The sequence below is a fragment of the Micropterus dolomieu genome, linkage group LG18 (assembly GCF_021292245.1).
Source record: "Micropterus dolomieu isolate WLL.071019.BEF.003 ecotype Adirondacks linkage group LG18, ASM2129224v1, whole genome shotgun sequence".
Classification (NCBI taxonomy): Eukaryota; Metazoa; Chordata; class Actinopteri; order Centrarchiformes; family Centrarchidae; genus Micropterus; species Micropterus dolomieu.
The window spans coordinates 7556904-7577855 of NC_060167.1; the positions used below are offsets into that span (position 1 = coordinate 7556904).

General features: G+C 37.6%; 2 protein-coding genes across 7 annotated transcripts in view; one reads left to right on the plus strand and one right to left on the minus strand.

The window, feature by feature from the left end:
• Nucleotides 1-20500, plus strand: part of ergic3 (ERGIC and golgi 3) — a 22291-nt gene extending 1791 nt beyond the window's left edge. Inside the window, exons 1-16 of one of the 6 annotated variants that reach the window (XR_006829018.1) lie at nucleotides 89-263; nucleotides 2118-2188; nucleotides 3577-3664; nucleotides 3785-3904; nucleotides 4270-4296; nucleotides 4443-4539; nucleotides 4623-4788; nucleotides 5507-5564; nucleotides 8503-8517; nucleotides 9991-10022; nucleotides 10893-10989; nucleotides 17105-17169; nucleotides 17384-17520; nucleotides 18325-18380; nucleotides 18545-18739; nucleotides 18915-20500. Coding sequence is in view for 5 of the 6 variants with exons in the window: in XM_046075380.1 (XP_045931336.1) it covers nucleotides 176-263; nucleotides 2118-2188; nucleotides 3577-3664; nucleotides 3785-3904; nucleotides 4270-4296; nucleotides 4443-4539; nucleotides 4623-4788; nucleotides 5507-5564; nucleotides 8503-8517; nucleotides 9991-10022; nucleotides 10893-10989; nucleotides 17105-17169; nucleotides 17384-17520; nucleotides 18325-18380; nucleotides 18545-18624 (1197 nt within the window). In the remaining variant the exon portion in view is untranslated. Of the gene's footprint in view, nucleotides 1-88; nucleotides 264-2117; nucleotides 2189-3576; nucleotides 3665-3784; nucleotides 3905-4269; nucleotides 4297-4442; nucleotides 4540-4622; nucleotides 4789-5506; nucleotides 5565-8502; nucleotides 8518-9990; nucleotides 10023-10892; nucleotides 10990-17104; nucleotides 17170-17383; nucleotides 17521-18324; nucleotides 18381-18544 lie in introns of those variants that run through there. The other 5 variants (XM_046075380.1, XM_046075381.1, XM_046075383.1 and 2 more) reach the window with 5 other exon arrangements.
• Nucleotides 11662-16284, minus strand: romo1 (reactive oxygen species modulator 1). The gene is made up of 3 exons (XM_046075386.1): nucleotides 16127-16284; nucleotides 14838-14968; nucleotides 11662-11905 (listed from the first exon to the last, which is right to left on the minus strand). Exons 2-3 carry the CDS (start codon nucleotides 14966-14968, stop codon nucleotides 11797-11799), a joined length of 240 nt encoding a protein of 79 aa, XP_045931342.1. The 5' UTR covers nucleotides 16127-16284; the 3' UTR covers nucleotides 11662-11796.
• Nucleotides 20501-20952: the final 452 nt, after the last annotated feature.

The window sequence follows — 20952 nt, forward strand, 5'->3', positions numbered from 1 at the left end:
TACTTTGTCAAAAAAAAAGAAGAAGAAGAAAACAAAATTACGCGGCCGACGCTGATTGGTCCAGCCGTGCCTCGTGTGTGTCCCGGAAGTGAAAGCCGAGGACTAATGTAAGTCTGGAGTGTAGGAATCTGTCGGTAACATTTGTGTTCAGCGGTGGTGTTTTCTGGTGTAGAAAATGGACACGTTAAATAAACTGAAGCAGTTTGACGCTTATCCCAAAACTCTGGAGGATTTCCGAGTGAAGACGTGGGGAGGAGCGACCGGTGAGAGGCTTTAATTAGTCAGAGAGCAGCAGCCATTCAGACACACAGGTTGTTAGCTGCTGCGGCTAACAACAAGGCTAACTGAACAATTTCTCCTTTAAATCATTAAAATATAGAAAACACATCAAGTTACAGTCTTAACGTTATCCATATACCTCTAAGGAAACCCCAACAGCAGCAGAATAGACACCGTTAATATTTACAATTCAATAGTTAACAGCAAAACGGCGAGGCTAGTGATGAAAATTCACAAATATACATAAACAAGAGATGTTTTTTCAAAGAAATGTATGTGCTGTCATTTAATTTGGAGGTGATTTTGCAGCATGTTTTCTGTAAAGGACAATACCAGTTGTTTTTCGACATTAGAAAAGCTGTATCAAATATATACATTACACTACATTAACGTTAGACTGTCTGAATTGTGCAAGTTGGCAACTCTGGAAGCCATAACGCAAAAACTATATAAATATAGTAAAGGTATATTATATAGTAGAGCTGCAGCTATTAATCTATTAGTTGTCAACTACTGAATTAATCACGAACTATTTTGATAATCGAGTAAATGCTTTTTTAAAGAAAGAAATGTCCAAATTCTCTGGTTCAAGCTTCTCAAATGCAAAACATGTTCTGGTTTTTTTTCCATCCCTATGACAGTAAACTTAATATATATTTGATGGACACTGATGGACATTTTTCCATCATTTTATAGACCAAACAACTAATCGATTAATCGTGAAAATTATCAACAGATTAATTGATAATGAAAATAATAGTTATTTGCAACCCTAATATATAATATATTAATAATAAATACAATATACATAATAATAATGAATAAATTGTTATGAATGGTATGTGCAGTATATGCAATATACACACTATACAGTAGAAAATAGAATGATCTTAAATATATAATAGAAATGGAAGAGAATACCGTGATATAGTACAATGATAAAAACACAGTAATTACAAAATATAGCTGGAATATAGTGTTTTTAAATAGTGACACAAGAAATATAATGCAATAACAATAGTGTTAGAAATGTTACTAACATACTATTTTAAGCTAGAAACTTGCTTGTTATGTAGTGCATCACAGTGAACATGACCTGTTTTATGTACATGAGTAATTGAGTTAGCCTGTTGATGATTTGACTAGAGCTTAAAGGCTTAATCGTGTAGTCGATCAGTGTCGTTTCAGTCATTATTCATTTTTGCAAAGATGCCAAACTGTTGCTGGCTATTTTTATAAATTGTATAGACAAAGCTATCAATCGATAATGAAACTAACTGTTAGTTGCAGCCCTGGATTTGATACAAGCCTGCCTAAAGACAGATTTGGTTGTCAGTTAATTTACAGGAAGAGTGACAACTTGATCTTATGTTTGTCTCATTAGTATGTAACCTTCAGGAAGCCTTTCACTTGGTGCTCAAATGATTATTCAAACAGTTGATCAAAATAAAACTGATCTACACACATCTTTTTTGCAATTTATTTCCAGCTTCTCAAATGTATAGATTTGCTGCTTTTCCTTTTTGAATTGTTGATTTTGTTTATGTGTCCATCCTTTACTGTTGAACATCATAGAACAGTGGGTTTTGGGTGGGCAGGAGTCATTTTCAACATTAACAATCCGTCCTGAATGAATTAGTATCTTAATTAGTTAGTTTGCTGACGATATGATCCTTGCCCAATAATATTATGAGAAGTCACTCACATGATAGTGTCTTTAACAAGGTGAAAAACTTAATCTGTTGCATCTCTGAAAATGTTTCTTGCATTTGATTATAAAACAAAAAAAACACTAGAAGAGGATTTCTAACATACACACTTCCTCTGTGTCTCTGCAGTCACCATCATCAGCGGTGTCATCATGTTAATTCTGTTCGTCTCTGAGCTGCAGTACTATCTCACTAAAGAGGTGAGTTCATTCACATCACCTGATTATGGTTCTCACCCTGGGGGCTGCGAGACAATTTCATGGTTACAAGCAGCATAGAAGGAGGAACAGCTCTCAGTGATTTTAACCCTTTAATGACATTCATCACAGGGGACAAGAAGTCAAAAACACACTACATACTCTGTTATTATACATGTTAACAGGCCCAGTCACCTTAGTAATGTATTTTTATCTGTTATTCTTTAAGGCCTAAAGCAGACATGTTGAATGTTTCTTCAGATTATTCTGTGGGGGTCACGACTCTGAAAGGTTGAAATTCCCTGCTCTGGTGGGCAGAAGGCTCCAGGTGGTCACTCCACTGTAGCCTTTCCAGGCGGGCCAGCCCAAATTTTCATACAGCCTCATTTACTGATTATACAATACGATGTTTTGTCCACTAGCTACCAAACTTGAAAAGTCTTTAAAAGCATTGACTTCAGTCCCCTCAAATAAGGCCTTAGAAGGTAATAAATTAAAGAGGCCCTGAATATTTTTTTCTTGCCTTCTGTAGATAGTTCAGTACTTTAGTAACCTGTAGCAAACACTGTCACTATGGCTAGCCACAGTAGCATATTATTTTTTCTATTGATTACTCCATCAATTTTCTGACACTTACCTGGGTTCAGGTTGCGATAATTATATTCCCAGGAATTATTTGTAAAAGTACAGACAAAAATGTAAGATAAATGTCAATAAATTAATTTACTTAATGAATAATTGTAAGCCATATGCCCTTATTGAATTGCGTTTGTGGCAATAAAAAGGTCTTAAATTTATTAAACTTAGTGAACACTGCAGAAACCCTGTACCACTTACCTGTTTGAACAGACCAAACAATCTTAACAAGGTCTACTTACCAGCTCGTTCCCAAGCTTTAGACCATATCACCTGTCATTAGCAGAAGGAGTTTGCGCAGTTGTGACGGATCACTTTTAAGACTCCTCATCAAGGTCAACTTACAGGCCAACATAGACAAGAAGTCCCAAGTGTGTTTGTATTTTCAGTCGATCAAAGTCACAGATTGGTGAGCTATCCAAAATGAATTAATTATGAAAATAATAAAGACTGCCTTGGGTTAACATTAAGCAGCATTCTGTGCGTATCCTGTCAGACCGGTCTGATTAGTCCGACTATACAAACAGTGAAACTTCTATATGCTGAAGGCTCAGAGTTATAACTGTTAATCACAACTGTAACACTAGTTTTCACCATTGTGTTTCTCATAGTTGTTAATCATGATAACTGTATGTATAATGTACATGTTTTTAGTCACCTTTAAAGTTACAAGATAATGCACCTTGTCCTGTTTCCCTAAATAGTTTCAGTTAAATGTCTTCAATGTTTGTGTTTTGGCGTGCTGTTCGCTGCAGGTTCACCCTGAGCTGTACGTCGACACGTCGCGGGGAGACAAACTGAAAATCAACATCGACGTCATTTTTCCTCACATGCCCTGCGCCTGTAAGTAGCACTGCTGTTACCTCGCTGCCTTAGCAAGGAGCTTCAGGCCGATGTGTTGTCATGCTAATGATTATAAACACCCCCCCGCCTTACCCCATTCATCTTTTTTCCCCTGCTCAGATCTCAGTATAGATGCGATGGACGTGGCCGGTGAGCAACAGTTGGACGTTGAACACAATCTGTTCAAACAGCGGCTGGACAAAGACCTCAAACCTGTCACCCAAGAGGCCGATAAACATGGTAAACTTAGACTTATACTCTGACATATTACCTCATGACACTGATCGACAGTTCTTGACTGGTATTCAGGCCAAAAATGGTGCTCCATTCACAAATCGAAACGGCAACAAAAGTGCAAGGAGCTACACTGATATGTTACAGGTTATCTGTGAATAGAGGAAAATATGACCCAGGGAGGGATGTTTGAGCGACACATCCATGAGGTCAAAACACTGCACAGCATTTTATAAGAGTAAGACAGGCAGCAGCAGTTTGCTCCTCTTCCTTAGTGCTTGTGAGGTTAGCAGACATTAAACACTACAAGGTTCTCACTGGAAAGTTTGGGTGCACATTCTTGACTTTCCTTTTTGATTGTGCGTTAACAGATATCACTGGAAAACATGGCAAGAAACGTAAGTTTTTTGCTGGGCAGCCCTGCGTTTTTTTGCCAGAGCCTCTGCGACGGGAATTTCTGAATCGTTTGTTGGTGGTGGAGGAGGAGGAGGATGATGATAATGATGATGGTGATGATTGTGTTGGGGGTTTTTTTTGTGTGTAGAACTTGGTAAAGCTGACGATGGTGAAGTGTTTGACCCCAGTACACTGGACCCAAACAGATGTGAGAGCTGCTATGGAGCTGAGACTGAAGACCTCAAGTAAGACACCAGCACACACAGGACTTTTCTGTCTTTGTGTTTTCTGTATAATCTTGTATTTACATCCCTTGGTGTTTGTGCAGATGCTGTAACACTTGTGATGATGTGCGAGAGGCGTACCGGCGGCGAGGCTGGGCGTTCAAGAACGCCGACACCATCGAGCAGTGTAAGAGGGAGGGCTTCACACAGAAGATGCAGGAGCAGAAGAATGAAGGCTGTCAGGTTTACGGCTTCTTGGAGGTCAATAAGGTACTCCAATTCTTACCTGTGAATTATTGTTGGTATCACAAAAATGTCAGTTTTTCAACAAAGAGCAACAACCTTGTTTTTGTCTGGAGGACATTCAGTGTGATTCGGGGGAAAGTAAAAAGTTCAGAGGAACATGTGAAAATATAAAAATTCAATGACATGTAATACTTTAGCCAATACTAGGAACTCCTCTGATAATAGTACTTTAGATCAAGCTGCAAAATTAAATTGGTATAATTTTATGATTTGTTCAAACAACTCGTAGACAAACAAACACACGTTTAAACTCTTCCTCAGACTGTCATTGCTACTCAAAATGAAATTCTTTCTGTTAAATCTGAGAGTAAAGGGGATATATTTTGAGAAGAAGGGTGTCATATGTGAATAAAATTGTAATTTGAAGAAAAAGATGAGCTTTATACCTGTCACTGGAAAGGGACTTCAGTCCAAAATATATATCATATTTTGCAAGGACAAATAGTGTCAAAACTGTCATATATGAACTATATTAAGGATTGCTTAATAACATACAACACTTTGTTCTTAAAATACAGTAACCTTCTGATAAATATGAATTGAACAGTGAATTTTAGCAATGTTTTTTACTTTTCTTCTCACAATTTGATATGAGATATTAGTTTTTCTTTCCTGACAGTGGCCCTAATACTATATTGATTGGATTATTTGTATTTACCCTCTCATCCTCTTTGTGTCTCAGGTGGCAGGAAATTTCCACTTCGCTCCAGGAAAAAGTTTCCAGCAGTCTCATGTCCACGGTAAGACCTGCTGTTTATCCACTCTCTTCATACACACAAACACACTGAACCATTCAAAGGCTTTTAAACACCCTGCGGTAGATTCCTGTAGCAGACAACGTACTCTGGATATTTGTTCTATAATTAAACGCCAGCCTTTCTACATGTTTCTAACTTATACAGCCTTAAGTGGTAGCCATTTTAAAACTACCTTTAGGTCTTAGTTGGAAGTTTTTTTATAGGTGAAGACGCACTACACAGCTGTCATGTTGGGAGATCAGGCACAGTAGTCCAGGGTAGTCGCACTGTATTTCATCTTTATACAGTGTGTCTTTGAGTGAGACTCCAGTTAAAGACTCAAATCACAACATGTTATAAAAACTGCTCTTTATTGACAAGTAGCCAACTGACATAATGACTAACTTGCAGCTCTACAGCAAAAGTCTTGCACAAAATCACAGCTGCAGCAAGCTGTACCAACTCCAAATTTGTTTGGGGTTAGTGAGGAAAAGTGTTTAGAAAGGTGTTAATGTGTCAGGGAAACTGAAACTAAATAAATAAAACAAAATAAAGGGTGTTCAGAAACGTTTGACTGGTAAGTGTGTTGATCAGTCTCTGTTCATTTATCAATTCATCATCCCTCATCATAGATCCAACATCCACACCCATCACATCCATTAACAAAATCATTTCTCATTGCATGTTGAAATTTTCCAGCAACAATTCATCAGTGTGATTTTCATTCAACATGTTTCAATGCTTGTGAACTAGAAATTACATTTTGTCAGTATTTTATTTTAAAACATCCATGGTAGTTTAGGGGTAAGAGGTTATCGCAGTATAACATCTCAGAAAATATCACAGTTCACATTATAATTATTGTCATCATGAGTTACAATGACCCTTAAATAAATGAAATACTCATGCTTTCTTAAAATTTCACAAAACATTATGTCCTGACAAAAGTTGTAAAAAGTTTACCTTTTGAAAATAAATAAATAGATGTGCAGGTTCCAATACCGTTAAGAACCGTTAACTGTGAAACCACTGCGACCCCATTATGGTTGAATCCTAAAGGTGTTGTTTTAGGGCACACAGTATTGTTTTGAGCGTCTGTTTAGCTCTCTGTTGTACAGTTTGACTCGCACAGGTGAAGGTTGGACACCAGCTCACAGATACTTTACTCACTCTGTTGAGGTTGCGTTGTTAGACACATCTTCAAACCCAGCATGTTGGACTTATTATTAACTCACCAGGTGATCTGGTACAGATTTGTACAAATGCTTTGGTGCAGATGTCTGAGTTGATTGAGTCCCCTGATGAAAGCTCAAGTCCTCTGTGTGCAGGTCCAAGTAATTAATATTCAAGTCCCAGTCTAGTCGCATGTTCATTTAAAATCAGATCTCTTGCTTAAATATGCACCACCAGTGCTAGAATTAGCTGTTGTGTTTTTCACCCTTTGAGGATTAATGCAGCCGTCTAGACTAGGTGTTTATTAATTTATTTAGTTCATTATTTTTTGCCCACTTCTATGTTTGCTTCTATTTTTCTCTGACCTTGAACACTGGGAAGATGAATGGATGTCACATGACACCATGTCATTCCTTTCATTTTTCAAACAACGCAGGAGAGTTTGACTGATACAAGGTTTCTAAATCTGATGCCAGTGTTATATGATTGATGTAGTATTCTGTAAGTGTAAAATCAACTATTTTAATCAAAGTCTGTCATGATTGGATTTCTTAGGCTCTATTGTTACACCAAAACTAAATTCATACAATTGTTTTTCCGAAGATGACAAATAAAATCAGTCCCTTTAGAGTATCTGCTCTGACTGGCACATTTTTGTGTTTTCTTATTTACTACAAAAAGAACATTATCACTAAATCACTTGATTATGCATTAGTCTAACTCCATTTTTTGCATTTCCTCATTCCTCTGCATTTCTCTACATTTTTATTTCTTTCATCCTTTAACTTCTGTTGTCAACTTTTGCTCTGCCATCATTGTGTGTCACTTTTGGTCTTTGACTGGACTGTTCTGTTTTCCCTGCCTGCTAAAACTTTCCCTCATCTGCAAATTAAAGAGCAGGAAATTAACAGTATCCATCCATCAAATGCTTAAATGAATCGTCTCTAACAGCCACTTCAGCAGGAAAAGCGCCACAATTTATGTGCTGCTTCTAATTTGAACAAACAGTAGTTGGCTTCTAAAATGGAAAACGTGGTCAGTAAGTTAGATTCCTGTTCAGGTCTGAACTGAACATACTGTGATGTGGTGCCAACCTGGTTGGTTGATAACATATTACAAGTGGCTTAAGTCTGAGCTGCACTTACCAGTGTTGCTGTTAGTTTCCTACCCTGAGAATCCTCTGATCTCTGGCTCTGGGATGGGAGATAAATTAATCGGATTGAACTTATTTAAATTATGTTGTTTGGCGTTACATTTCAATGCTTGGCTGCAGAAACAAGAGACAAGAATCACTCATGCTGAGTATTTGACTAAATGCGGTTGAAATAAATCGGCCATATTCTGGTCCCAAACCCCCTTTTAGTCTGGACTGACCTTAAAGTGTTGAACACTGCATCATGCGTTTGGGGCTGCACGATTAACCCGACAGAAGTTATACAGACTATTTTCTAAAGCTCTTTTTCTTTGGCACAGAAAAAAAATAATCCTCCTCAATGAGATATTCTGCGAAACCTCTGGATTGTAAATCAATTCATAAATTGGACTTGAGCTTTTAATACTTGGAAATCAACCAAATCATGAGCACAGAAGCCTGAGGGAAGTTTGTCCTCCATAAAATTAGATTTGTAAAAAACATATTGAGCATAGAAAATATGAAACATTTTGTCAGTGTTGTGCAGCCCCTACCGGCACCCTCCCACCCATTAACATAACATGGTTTGTTGTCTACCTGCATCATTATAGTGACTCTTCTCTCTTCTTTCTGCAGTGCACGCTGTGGAAAGTAAGTCCATCTTTATTTGCAGTTTTATTTTATAAATACCTCTAATAAGAGCCTCATTAAAGTACAGTAACTTTTTATTGATATATGGGAAAGTACTAATGGGAATATTTTGTAAAATTAAATGAAAATGACTTGGTATAAAATGTTGAATTTAAGTACAGGATCATACTCGCTGTAGAAAATCCAGTTTCCACGTCAGAAGAAAATCTCTGGTCATTTGTTAAATTTACAATTCTGATGTGATCATATTCACAAGACACACCAAAAAATTACTTAACACATAGTAACATAAAACCAGTTAATATACCTAAATATTATTGTGGTATCTTCAGTGTGTAATTTGGCATAAAGGGCTGTGAAAAAGCAGACTTGTTCCAGTTCCGACTTTTCTCTCACATGACCTTCTGCACATCAGCCTTGGCTCTCACTGTAGCACTGTTCTGCATCTGTAGATGTATTCAGAACTTTTGATTGTGTCAGTCACAGTGTGAAATTCACACCATTGACCAAACCAGAACTGTCTTGTTAGAAAATAAATGGGTCTCCGTTTAGAGGCTCATATACTTTTAATTATTAATAAAAAACTAAAGTTTTATCCTGAACAGACTGAACACCTGCTTTGTAATTGTGTTTTTGTAGTAACAGGTCAACAAAAAAAATAAATAAATAAATCTGCTGTTAGCTATTTAGTTATATTATATTTACTATATTAGCTGACACTTTTACCCACTTACTGTACGTATTTAGTCAGACATCAAATCTGAAGTCTTTGATTGGGGTTATTTAGCCAGTTTTACATTTACATTTATTCATTTAGCTGACGCTTTTATCCAAAGCGACTTACAATTGCTATTTATATCAGCATAGGGGTTAAGTGTCTTGCTCAGGGACACAGTGGTGGATGGGTCACAGTGGGGGATTGAACCCAGATCTCTCACACCAAAGGCAGGCGTCTTATCTATTGTGCCATCACCACCCCATCAGTTTTAGCATTTTTAGAAATGTAGTTAATATGGTATGTGGTCAGGTTTGCAGATTGCATCAGATTTTAGATAGTGGGAAGAAACACTTCATATTAACACCTGCTTACACAGTTGGTATACTTAAAAAGCTTACACTATTTAATGTGAAGGAATAATATCATAAAATGTCAGCATGCTCAGGCATTTCTGAATTTACTGACGGATTCAAAAGCAAACCAAATACCTTGTGACTGTTTATAAATACAACCAGCAACATTTAAGGGATGTCAGATGTCACCATAGTACCCTGAGAAAAGATGTTACTGATATCAACTTGTGTGTGACTTTTGGCTTTGGATTATTTGCTTCCTTTCATCTACAAACTGATCTGACCGAATCAATATGCAGTAATCAATCACAACCAATCATCAATAACTCACATTTCTGACAGATCCTTTTTCTTTACTAAATCTATTTGAAGTTAAGTGATGTGTTTTGTTTGTGTTTGCAGTTCATGACCTGCAGAGTTTCGGCTTAGACAACGTAAGTAGCACAACTGATTTTCTGTATCTAAGTTTGTGTTACTTTACGATTTCAAAAATATTAAAGATTATAGATTTGTATTTATTTTTTCTTTGCTTACTTAAAGATATTGTTTCTTTTTTTTGTTGTTAGTTTGTATAATTTTAAAAAATTTCAAACCTTGAATTGACTGTCATATTCAAGACTATATATAGTAATGCTATATAAACACTCAATATAGGGCTGGGCCCTTATCGCAATATAATTGTCCTCAATAGCAATATAATAAATTTTCAATATATCATCAAACATTTGGTTTAATTCATTTGAATCATGAACAAATTAGCACTTCATTTTCTATAAAATATTATTTTGTTGAGGAAAAGGGACTAAAAAAAGATTTTACTTAACTTCACTCATGTATTTGTTGAAAAACAGGTTTTATCATAATAGTTTATAATGTTATACCTCAGATTTGTTAAGTGGTCCGCTGTTTGGCATCAATTGTTTGTCACGTTCTGACCGTAAAGAAGAGTTTAACCACACAATTAACCATCTGGTTTCTTCAATTTTCACTCAAGAACAAAAATCAGCCTTTAAACTTGAAAGAAATAATGATTTGATATATATCGTGATAATCATCGATATCGAATCATATGAACTGTTTTATCGTGTTAACATTTTTGGCCATATCGCCCAGCCCTAACTCTATATTATGTGTCTCTTATTATAAATAATAAGGAAAGACTTTAGAGTACAAGCAGTTATGTGATCTTATTTTGTGTTTGGCGTCTGGTACCATGATCTTTCACAAACAGCTGGGAATGAAGACATTTTTAATAGACAAAGGTTGCTAAAGTCTGTAAACTTCTAATCTCTGTTATGCTGCAGATAAACATGACCCATCTGATAAAGCACCTGTCGTTTGGTAAAGATTACCCCGGCATCGTTAACCCTCTGGACGAGACAGATGTCACAGCGCCACAAGGTCAGTAATATAATGGTTTTACTGTTTTCACCAAGCAGCAGTGTAACACTAATGTTTGGTTTTCTTGAGGTGATTTTCTTGAAATACATCTGAAAATACATGCATTTGATCTAAAGCTTACCATTCCATCATGTTAATGCTTAGTTCAAAATTTTACCTCTTTTGCTTGAAAACCCTACCATGACCTACATTTTCCTCATCTGCTTGTTTATGTGGACGTTCATGCAGTGCCCATAACTTATGACCATGTGGACTGTCCCTGTCTACCACACATGAGCAACAAGAAAGGGCTTTTATTAGCTACACATAACTGCATCTGTCATAATCAATGCATAATTTCACGGGATGCTGTAAACATGGCATTTGCTGTCGTAGGAGTGCACGAACTCAAACTGAAGTGGCCACCAGTTAAACCACAGTTGTTTCCGATTAATGTGGAGCACTGGAAGAAGCAGTTACTGGTTCAGCTTCTGGTTACCTGTTAAGAATTTTAACCCAAATAGAAACAAGAGATTTGAACATTAAGGCAAAATCCCACTTGTGGTTTCACTCAGTTTCATAAGAAGACCAATGTGATGATTACACAAACAAAGCGTGCTGTGTGTGCAGGTGGAATTTTCCTGCAAGAAATAAGCATCAGAAAGTGCAACACATCCACTCTAAAAGAACATCTGACGAATCCGAACTTTTTATTGACAAAACTAGGCTGTCGGTTGAGAGAGTGGCGACATCGAGCAGACAGAGAGCTGTAGTTGTAATTCCTGGAAGAGTCCCATAGCTATACAGTTGTGTGGAGGTTGTTACTCGTCAGCAGCGGATGCCCATACCAATGGCCATGAAGGTGCCAAATGTACCCCCGCTCTGCATCATGGTCTTCCCTACTCCTCCCATCAGCTCCCTGCCACGCATGCCGATCCTACAGACAGAAGAGACGGCTTTTATTTAGTGTCAACTGATTTGGGAAGACAGTTTACAAGCTGTTCCCTCAGGAAAGTGACCATCAGTCTCCAGTTTGAATGTTGGACTCAACTGTAGGTTGAAAAGTAGACTTGTAATCTAACATGTAAATAACAGAGTCAGGTCGTGTATTGTTTAAACTTTTAGGATACCAGTACCCTTACAGTGATACTGATACCAAGAGTACTTCATTCGATACCTTGCATAAAATGCCACCTGTTGAAGCCATAGTACTTGATTGGTAGCCTATTATTATTTTTATTGTTGTTATGGACAAGCAAGGCTCTTGCTGCTGTTCTTGTTCTCTATTTTCTTCTCGTTTCAAATAACTGTTACATAAAAGTATTGGGAAACTGTATCAGATCCTCCTCATCCTAATTAGTTCATCCTCACGGGTAGTATTATACGGGAAAACACTGCAGCTTGCGAAATCTTTTATATTTGAATGAGAGGAGGAGTGAAATAGTTTTTAGGTGATTTTTTGATACGTGTGTTGAAAGTAAACAACGGAAAATTACTTGAAAGATCTCCGCGAGTGCTTTTTCCTTTAGTGGTGAGTCACAAACCTCCAAAAATGACAGTCACAAGTATAAAATGAGAATGGAGTCTGTTTAAACAAGTCACCATGAGTAAAATCAGCTAATCGTTGCTGCGCTACAATAGTGTTTAATTGATGTGATGGAACGCAGTGATCGATTAGTGAAAAGTGATGTGAATAGCAAATAAAAATGTGCAGAGAAGTGTTAAATGATACCAGAAGATGAAACCAATGCAAAGCCAAGCTTGTGATGATAAACTTGCAACAGTGAAACATGCCTGAGACCGCAGCCGAAGGTAAGTGGCTGTTAAAATCACGCATTGATTTGGCGCGTGCAGACTTTTTAAAAAAAGCATCTGTTCTTCTTTCTTTCGTGTGTTGTTTGCATGTTTCCGCGATCTGATTACAAAAAGAATAGAATGAAGTACTGGTTTGATTGGATTCTACTCGATACTGGGCTGTTTCGGTCGATACCCATCCCTAGTGTCAGGTAACTCTGAGTCGATATGGCTGATCCATAACAGTACACACTTTGAACTACTGGACAGTGCCATTTATGACCATTACTGGTGGATACTAAGAAACAAATAAGTACTCCTGAATGAATCGAAACTTGAAAGCCTGTTGCACAAGTGATACGCAAGTTCTATCTTAAGTTAGGGTGCAAAGTCCACACTAAACAACACGTTGAAACTAGTTAGTTTGAGACTTAAGCTGTGTCGATGTTTGGTTGCACCACCATCGTAAGGTTCATCTTAGCTACTCTGGCGTAAAGTCCACACTAATCAAAACATTGTCGCAGAAAATTACTTATTATAATAAAAGAGGCTAACTGCTAAAAGTAACAACAAAACACCAACAAAAATGTAAACAAGGACAAAGAATTATGATTAGGTGATAACTATGAAACCTTAATGTACAGCTAGTCCAACAGTGACAGAGTGGTAATACACTGTAACATTACCTGTAATGTACCGTATAACGGGCATATGAAATTGTAACATAACTTTTAAACGCGTAGGAGCCATTATACATGGGGGCACATGTCCCCCTATTTCAAAATCTGTTTTGTCCCCCTCACATATCTCCGGCGATTTCGTAGTTGGTTAGCTGAGAAAGTTTGCTATGAGTGACTAGTCAATCAATCACACACACTCCACATCAGACATAATTAAACGGTAGAAACGCTTACAAAAATCATGTAGGCCTATAGAAAACATCCGACAAAACGCAAAGGTAGTGCTGAAAAGTTAAGGGAGAAAAAAAGAAAAAATAGTTTGCTCGAAGCAGGTGCAGCAAAGGGCCTCAATATTACAGACTTTTGTGCTGCTGTTACTTGCAGCCTACCTGAAGACAAAAGTGAGGACGCCTGCAGCAGAGTGGGTAGTAGGCCCAACTTGTTACAAGTAACGCAAATTTGCTAAATAAGTCAATGCTATTTCACATTCCTTTATTTTTTATATTTTTTACTCTTTACTCCAGTATTTTCTTTGGGACAGTAATCTACTTTTAATTTTGCTACATTTTCCATTCATACCTTCATAACTGAAACCGTTTTTGATCTGCATTTTGCTTCATTAACCAAAATGAGCCCGTCATCCAGGCTGTAACACAGAAGAGCCCGGTATAATTTGCTCCTTCTCATCCCAGTTACCCAACCTTTCGAAACGATGCGCCATGACAACCGCTAGACTATTTTATGGAGGACTTTACACCTATTAAGGGCTAGGTGTAAGATTTAAGTTGTAACTTATGTCTACGTTGGAAGTATTTCAGCTGGTGCAACCCTTAAAACGTTACTAGCACGTAAACTCCGAAGTTAGAAATTACGTTCAAACTAGGTTAAGTTTGAACTTACACATAGTTGGTGCAGCACAGTGCTAAGCTTCAAAGTCCAATCAGGTGCTGAGAGGAAGGCTCACATTATTCTGCTTTTTAAAAGACGCCGTTTTACAGTAAAGTTACTGAGAGGAAAAAAGTTTTGCCTGTTTTTTTTTTTTATTTGACAGAAAATGTAGAATAAATCACCCACCAGCCCCCAAAGTGACCCGACAGTTTAGAATAATGAACAGGGTGAAAATGACAAATTAGTTATTTAAAAGGCTGGCTGTGGCTATCAGCATCATGGATATAACAGTTGCGTTTAGGGGAAATGATTTTTCATGTGTATAATATGCCAATATTTTAGTCTGAATGTTTGGGGGGCAGTTATGAATGATTGGTCCATTGAACAGCTCACAATGGCCCCCGGACTGTAACAACTGATCTTAACGGAAAGTTAAAGTTACGGTTTCATCAGTTGCTTTTTCTATAAAGTCAGAATAGTTTGGGGGCACACTAAGTTCAGAGTTACCTGAGACAGGAGAAAGTGCCAAACATGGCACCAGCAGCCATTCCTACTGCAAACCCCATCATGAAGCCCATCTTGACCCGGTCAAAACAGCTGGGCTGGGTCTGGCCATATGGACCTACAGCCACTGGCATCTGTAGGGGGAAGACAGACTCAAGACAGGTTAGAGATGAAATCGATGGAGCAGTAGGCGGTTAATATTTTCAAAGTGACGCACAGTATGATCTGATAGCATGAGGAACAAAATACTAAGCCAGACCACATCCTGATACAGTCTGGCTTATGATCTACTCTGTTCACATGTGTGACTACTACCAAAAACGTGACTATGTGAAGAAGCAGTGCTACTTCATAGTCATGGAAGCTGTAGCCTAATTCATGTTACTTCAAGGGCCCTTGGTTCACTGTGTGGCAAGTGGTTTGTGGTAATAATAAGTTTGGAAAAGATAAAGGCCTTAAGCTGGATCATGCTTGATTACCTGATCTTGAGGTTAACGTTCTAGCTAAAAGTACAGCTGCTATTAGTGCCTACACTTTAAAGTACCACTGCCAAGTCTGTTTAAAGAGACTGCAAGACATTTATTTTTGTTGCTTCTATTTCTTTTATGCATTGTGGAAGATTAGTGCAGCACTACATCAGCCACACATTGAAATCAAGCACTTTTTACTTGGTCTTTTTTCCATGTGAACTTACTGGAAGCCTGCCAATAGTTAGTATGTAGTATGGATTTGGGTACACTCAATGTGTAATGCTTTAAACATCACGTTTGGAAACACATTTTTAGAGTTTTCTAAAAGTCAGACATTTGACCTTTATATCTAACTTGCTAACAACGGTAATTCTTTGACCAGCATGTCACGTTTCTACTGTCCACTTAAATCTACCAGCGGTGCCTTAAATACAGACGACTGGTAGTTAAGCTGCTGGTTGACACTGGCCTTAACGTTAATGATTAAGTTGTGTTGCTAAGCCTGTACCATGAAGTGTTATTTAATTAGCCGCTAAGCTAACCGCAGAGAGCACACTTATGTTCACGTATGCAGACGAAATAACAAGCGGGTTGTTTAACTACAGTCGTTAAATTGTAACTATATAATACCATACAGAAACGTTATTTCTGTTTAACATTTCACTATTTATCCCACCAGATCTTTTGTTGTGCTAGCTTAGCATGCTAACTAGCGTGCTAACGTCACCTGTGGCCTTGACAAGTAAACACGGCACGTTTTCTGCCACAAATGGTGTCTTTCATCAACACATTCTTGAAAATCCGTCTAAAATTGACCCTTACCTTGAACTATCTGTTTAAAATAAGGTTCGTTTTCTGGTTCCTAAATTGGAGGACTGTCGTATTTTTGAGCGCAGGTGCGTTTAAATCATAGACTGTATATAAGAAGGTTTCTTTTCAGCAGACCTCCATAACCAGATAGAGGAAGGAGAAAGGGAAGCAATTAAAGAGGAGAAATAGCGCGCAGGAGAAAATGAACAGCGCCACCCGAGGTTTATTTCAGTCAGTGTTATAGATTTTAACAGTGGTGGACAGGAGCTAAGTACATTCAATTTGAGGTACTTTACTTGAGTATTTTCTTTTCATGCCAATTTCTGTTTCTACTCCTCTACATCTCAAAGGGAGATATTGAACTTTTTACTTCACTACATTTATCTGACAACTTTATCAGTTATTTTGCAAATGAACATTTTTACACAAAACATATGTAGAGCTTATAAAATATGATGTTTTGTTATAAATTAAACTACCCAACAATTTATACAAGTACAGCTGAAACTATTAAGTTGGCAACTCTTCTGATTCATTTAGTCATTTTTCATGCAAGAATATCTCATGGTTCCAGCTTTACTGTTGTGAAGATCTGCTTTTGCTTTTATTTTAATTATTTGAATGTGGTGTAAATAATGTTGAGGTTTGGACTGTTGGATGGACAAAACGAGCATTATGAAGGTGTCATCTTTGGCTCTGGGTAACTGTGACGGCATTTCTCACTATTTTCAGAAATAGAGAAAATAATCAGCAGACGAATTCACAATCAAAATAATTATTAGTTGCAGTTTGATACAAACTAGTTCATAATGAGCTTCATCTTAACAACTACAGCAGGAAAATATTGCTTTTACATGAATGCATGAGAAAAAATTATCTCGTAAGATAATATATAATATTAAATATTATATATTAAAAACATTTTGATCTTGAGTGTCTTCTGTGTGTCTGCATTCATATTTCAGTATAATTTCCTTTCTCTCCCCACAGCATCAATGATGTACCAGTACTTTGTGAAAATTGTTCCCACCATATATGTGAAAACTGATGGAGAGGTGAGTCCATAATTGTATTAAGTTTATTTTACATGAGGTCTGAAGATTTTGATCCTCTTCTTTTTGAAACATTGTCTTTAGTAGTTTATTCAGCATTTAAATGAGACTTGTTATGTACCATGAAGCAAACATTCATTTAACTTTGGTGTTTGAGTTTCCCCAAAATACCCCATCTATCCTAACACAGTGTTTTGTTGTCATTATTTTTTTGCAGGTAGTAAAAACAAACCAGTTCTCAGTCACCAGGCATGAGAAAGTGGCCAACGGACTTATAGGAGACCAGGGCCTGCCAGGCGTGTTTGTTTTATATGAGCTGTCACCCATGATGGTTAAATTCACAGAGAAACACAGGTAGGAGACAATTGAGGTACTCTCATAATAAAAAGCTGCCAGTTACAGCACTGCTAAAACTTTTTTTTACACATTGAGCATGTGCAGATGGCTTAGCAGTGTACTTATCCAGCAATATGGTAACTGTGTTGTTGAAACTGTATAATACAGCAATAATGCATGAGCTGTATCTGTACGCGAGCTGGTTCTGATCGTAGATCATACCAGCTCTAATTGCAAAAAAGCTTTGTTGAAACTATCACAATGTAATTTTACAAACTAGTAGAGAGAGTGCGATGAATTGGTCAGACTGACAAGTTGACAATTAAAGACCCGCTCAGTATATATCTTGGTCACAAATTAAATAAACCCAACAACAAATCTAAGGTATCTCTTTCAAGATTGTGTTTATGTTTTTAAAAAACAACTATGGGCTGATATATCGCTATCAGATTATTTAAATTCCCAAATATTAAAATCCAGTACCAGGCCGCGGGCGGTCTATAGTTCAAGACATCCTTATTTGTAACATGGAGATGTAATGATTCAAGCAGTTTTTAAAAAGGACGGGGTGTTTTAGGTTTGAATACTTCAAGTGTCTGATTCATACGGCTTTAGGAACAATTTTGCAACATGATTTAGAAAAAATAACCAGATACTACATTAATAATTAAAATAATAGTTTTAAAAAGGGTAATAAAAGAATAAGTACATTTAAATTGCCAGTCTGTCACATCTTTAAGGAGGATTTTACTGACAGTTATGTCAGTTAAGAAAGAATACAAGTTTCTCTAAATGTTAATAACCAGAACTCTCTCTCTTCAGATCATTCACACACTTCTTAACAGGAGTTTGTGCCATTATTGGAGGTGTATTTACAGGTTAGTCCCTCAATGTGACGATGTCATTTGACGCTGTGTGTTACCTGATAATATATCGCAGACTGAAATTATATGGATATGAATAGAAATTTAGTGTGGATGAAATCTGACTCTCTTCTTCTGTTCTTTTTCTTCCACTCTTCTGTTACTTCTCTTTCATGCAGTGGCCGGTCTGATCGATTCGCTCATTTACCACTCAGCTCGGGTTATTCAGAAGAAGATCGAGCTGGGCAAGGCGTCCTAACAGTGCCCCCTGCTGGCTTCCACGGTGCAACACAGACCAAGACACGGACACGGAGATAGAAAGAAAAGGGACAGACAAACGGACAGGAGTAGAAGTTTGGAAACAGAATCAAGCAGTTTGTTTTCCTTCAGTCTTTCTGTCAGATTGAGTGAAAGAAATACAGAGAGATGTTTTGAATCAGCCAAGTTTTTAATTCCTCTGTCTCTCTTTTCGTTGTGACAAAGCACTGGAGAGGAACTTGTGGGCTTTTTCTGAATTTTGCTCTCCACTGTTAAATTCGTTGCCAACAGGACAGAGTCAGAATCAGACACTGACCAGAGACTGAACTCCAGCAGAGACGAGGACACCAGGCTCCAGAAGTTCCTTCATGGGGAATAGGAACTTCCCTCCCTCCCTCCTGTTTATGACCTGCTTCAGCGCCGTTCAGTGCTCTAAACACTACACTGAATGCTCGTCAGAGGATCTATGCTCGAGCGTTTGTTCCAGAGGGGTGAGGATGAGAGGGCAATGAGACATTTTAAAGGAATTTGTCACCCACATGTTTAATTTTCCCATCAGTTACTGACCCCATGTAAACCTGGACTGCTTGATTGGACTCGCCTTTCTTAATGCAGCATCACAGAAATGTTTTCTAATGAGTACAAGAAAATTACATTGTGATATCAATGTAACAGATGTATTGAGATCACAGAGTGATTGGTTTGGCTGTAGGTTTAATGATGTCTGATGATATATTTCATACTTTTCTTTTTTTTCAGCAAATCCCATGAAAAAAAACAGTATTCTAATGATCCAAAGCCTGATATATTTAATTCATCTGGGCCACATAGTGAGCCACACTGTTGCACTGGGTGAGCACACACACTGGATTTTATTTTGACTCAATCCCACACACACTACTGTGCTGCTTGAAATGCTCACTAGAGCACCAAAAAGTAGTCACCAACAAATATACTATTTTGTCGTTGTTTGAGTAACGTTTGCTAAAAAACTACAGTGACCAGCTGTTTAAGGGGAAAAATCCTGAGCCACCTTTAAAGATCTGTGGTTCAGTAGGAACAAGTGAGCTTGGGTCTTGGAGAGCCATAGACATGATGGAGACGTCAGAAAGTAGAGCGAAGGACTAACGCATTGTTGGTTCTGGTCTTTTCATGGGATTTATTGACACTAAGAACAATACAGAGTATTGTCTGCCTTCTAGTTCTCTCCACACGCACACTGTCTGTTTTTTAGACAAATCAGGAATTTAGTGTTTAAGTGTTTAAATGTATTAACCTTAAATAAAATTCCACTCCTTCAGATAAACCCACGTTCAATGCCAAGCAGGATCTGAAAGGAGTATTAGAATACCAGTTTGCCAAACAAGTCACTTGTTTTGATATTGTTGAAATCTCGCTCTAATCGCTCTGTTCTCTGTGAATGTGAGAAAGAAGTCATCCGGTACTTCAGGCATCAAGTTGTGAGTAGTTGTAACGAAACATTTTGGGTGACAAGTTCCCTTAATGACTTGCTGTATTCAAAATGCGTGAGACCAGTTGATTTTCATTTGAAACAACTAAAACGATAGCACTTTGCAGGCATATTTTTTAGCCCTCGCTTGTTTTAAAGCTACTATGTGTAGGATTTTGTAAGTTGAGACAATCCCAATGGAGGTTGGTGCAGCCTGGTTTGCGTTGGATCTGTGGGTGGTGGTGCATGTTAGTCTATCCTGATAATCGAACAGAATTTTGTTTACGTCATTATTGACGTGTTCCTGTCTGATCCAGGATCCAAGTCCAGCTGGTCAACACAAACTTATGCAGATCGTACACATAGTAGCTTTAAAAAGAAGTTGCTTTTAAGACTAAATAAATGACTAAATGACTTGAACCATGAAGGACTACCTGCAGAGTGCCAAATTCTTTCAGTGTTGTAAGTGTTTAGGCAAAACCAACATGTGGCTCAGTTTCTTTTGTCCCCCAGCTTTCTTTATCTCAGAATATAAAAATGAACCTTGACCAGAAAAATCACTGTAGCTTTTCCGACTGTGCTCTGCTTTTCTTTCTCCCCTTTCCTCGGCATCCATCCTCAGTGACCAACACCTCATGTTTTAAATTGTTTGCTACTAGAAAATGTATGCAAATTCAGGCACAGCTTTTGGGAAAGTTCCTTATTGACAAAATGACCCTTTTCCTGACTTTTCCCTCAACGTGATCATGCAGCTATTTGGAAATGAACACTTCACATGATTTTGCCTTTTTTTGTTTAACCCTTCAGAGTGTAAATACTGTACAGACACATCCACCACTGCCTCAGAGAAGGGAGGGAAACTAAACCGTATATGACTCC

Bases quoted from the DNA above. Each gene is read 5' to 3' on its own strand.
- romo1 (XM_046075386.1), bottom strand. From the start codon at position 14,968: ATGCCAGTGGCTGTAGGTCCATATGGCCAGACCCAGCCCAGCTGTTTT. The intron at 11,906-14,837 runs GTAACTCTGAAC...TTCTGTCTGTAG, and splicing joins GGCACTTTCTCCTGTCTCAG to GATCGGCATGCGTGGCAGGG.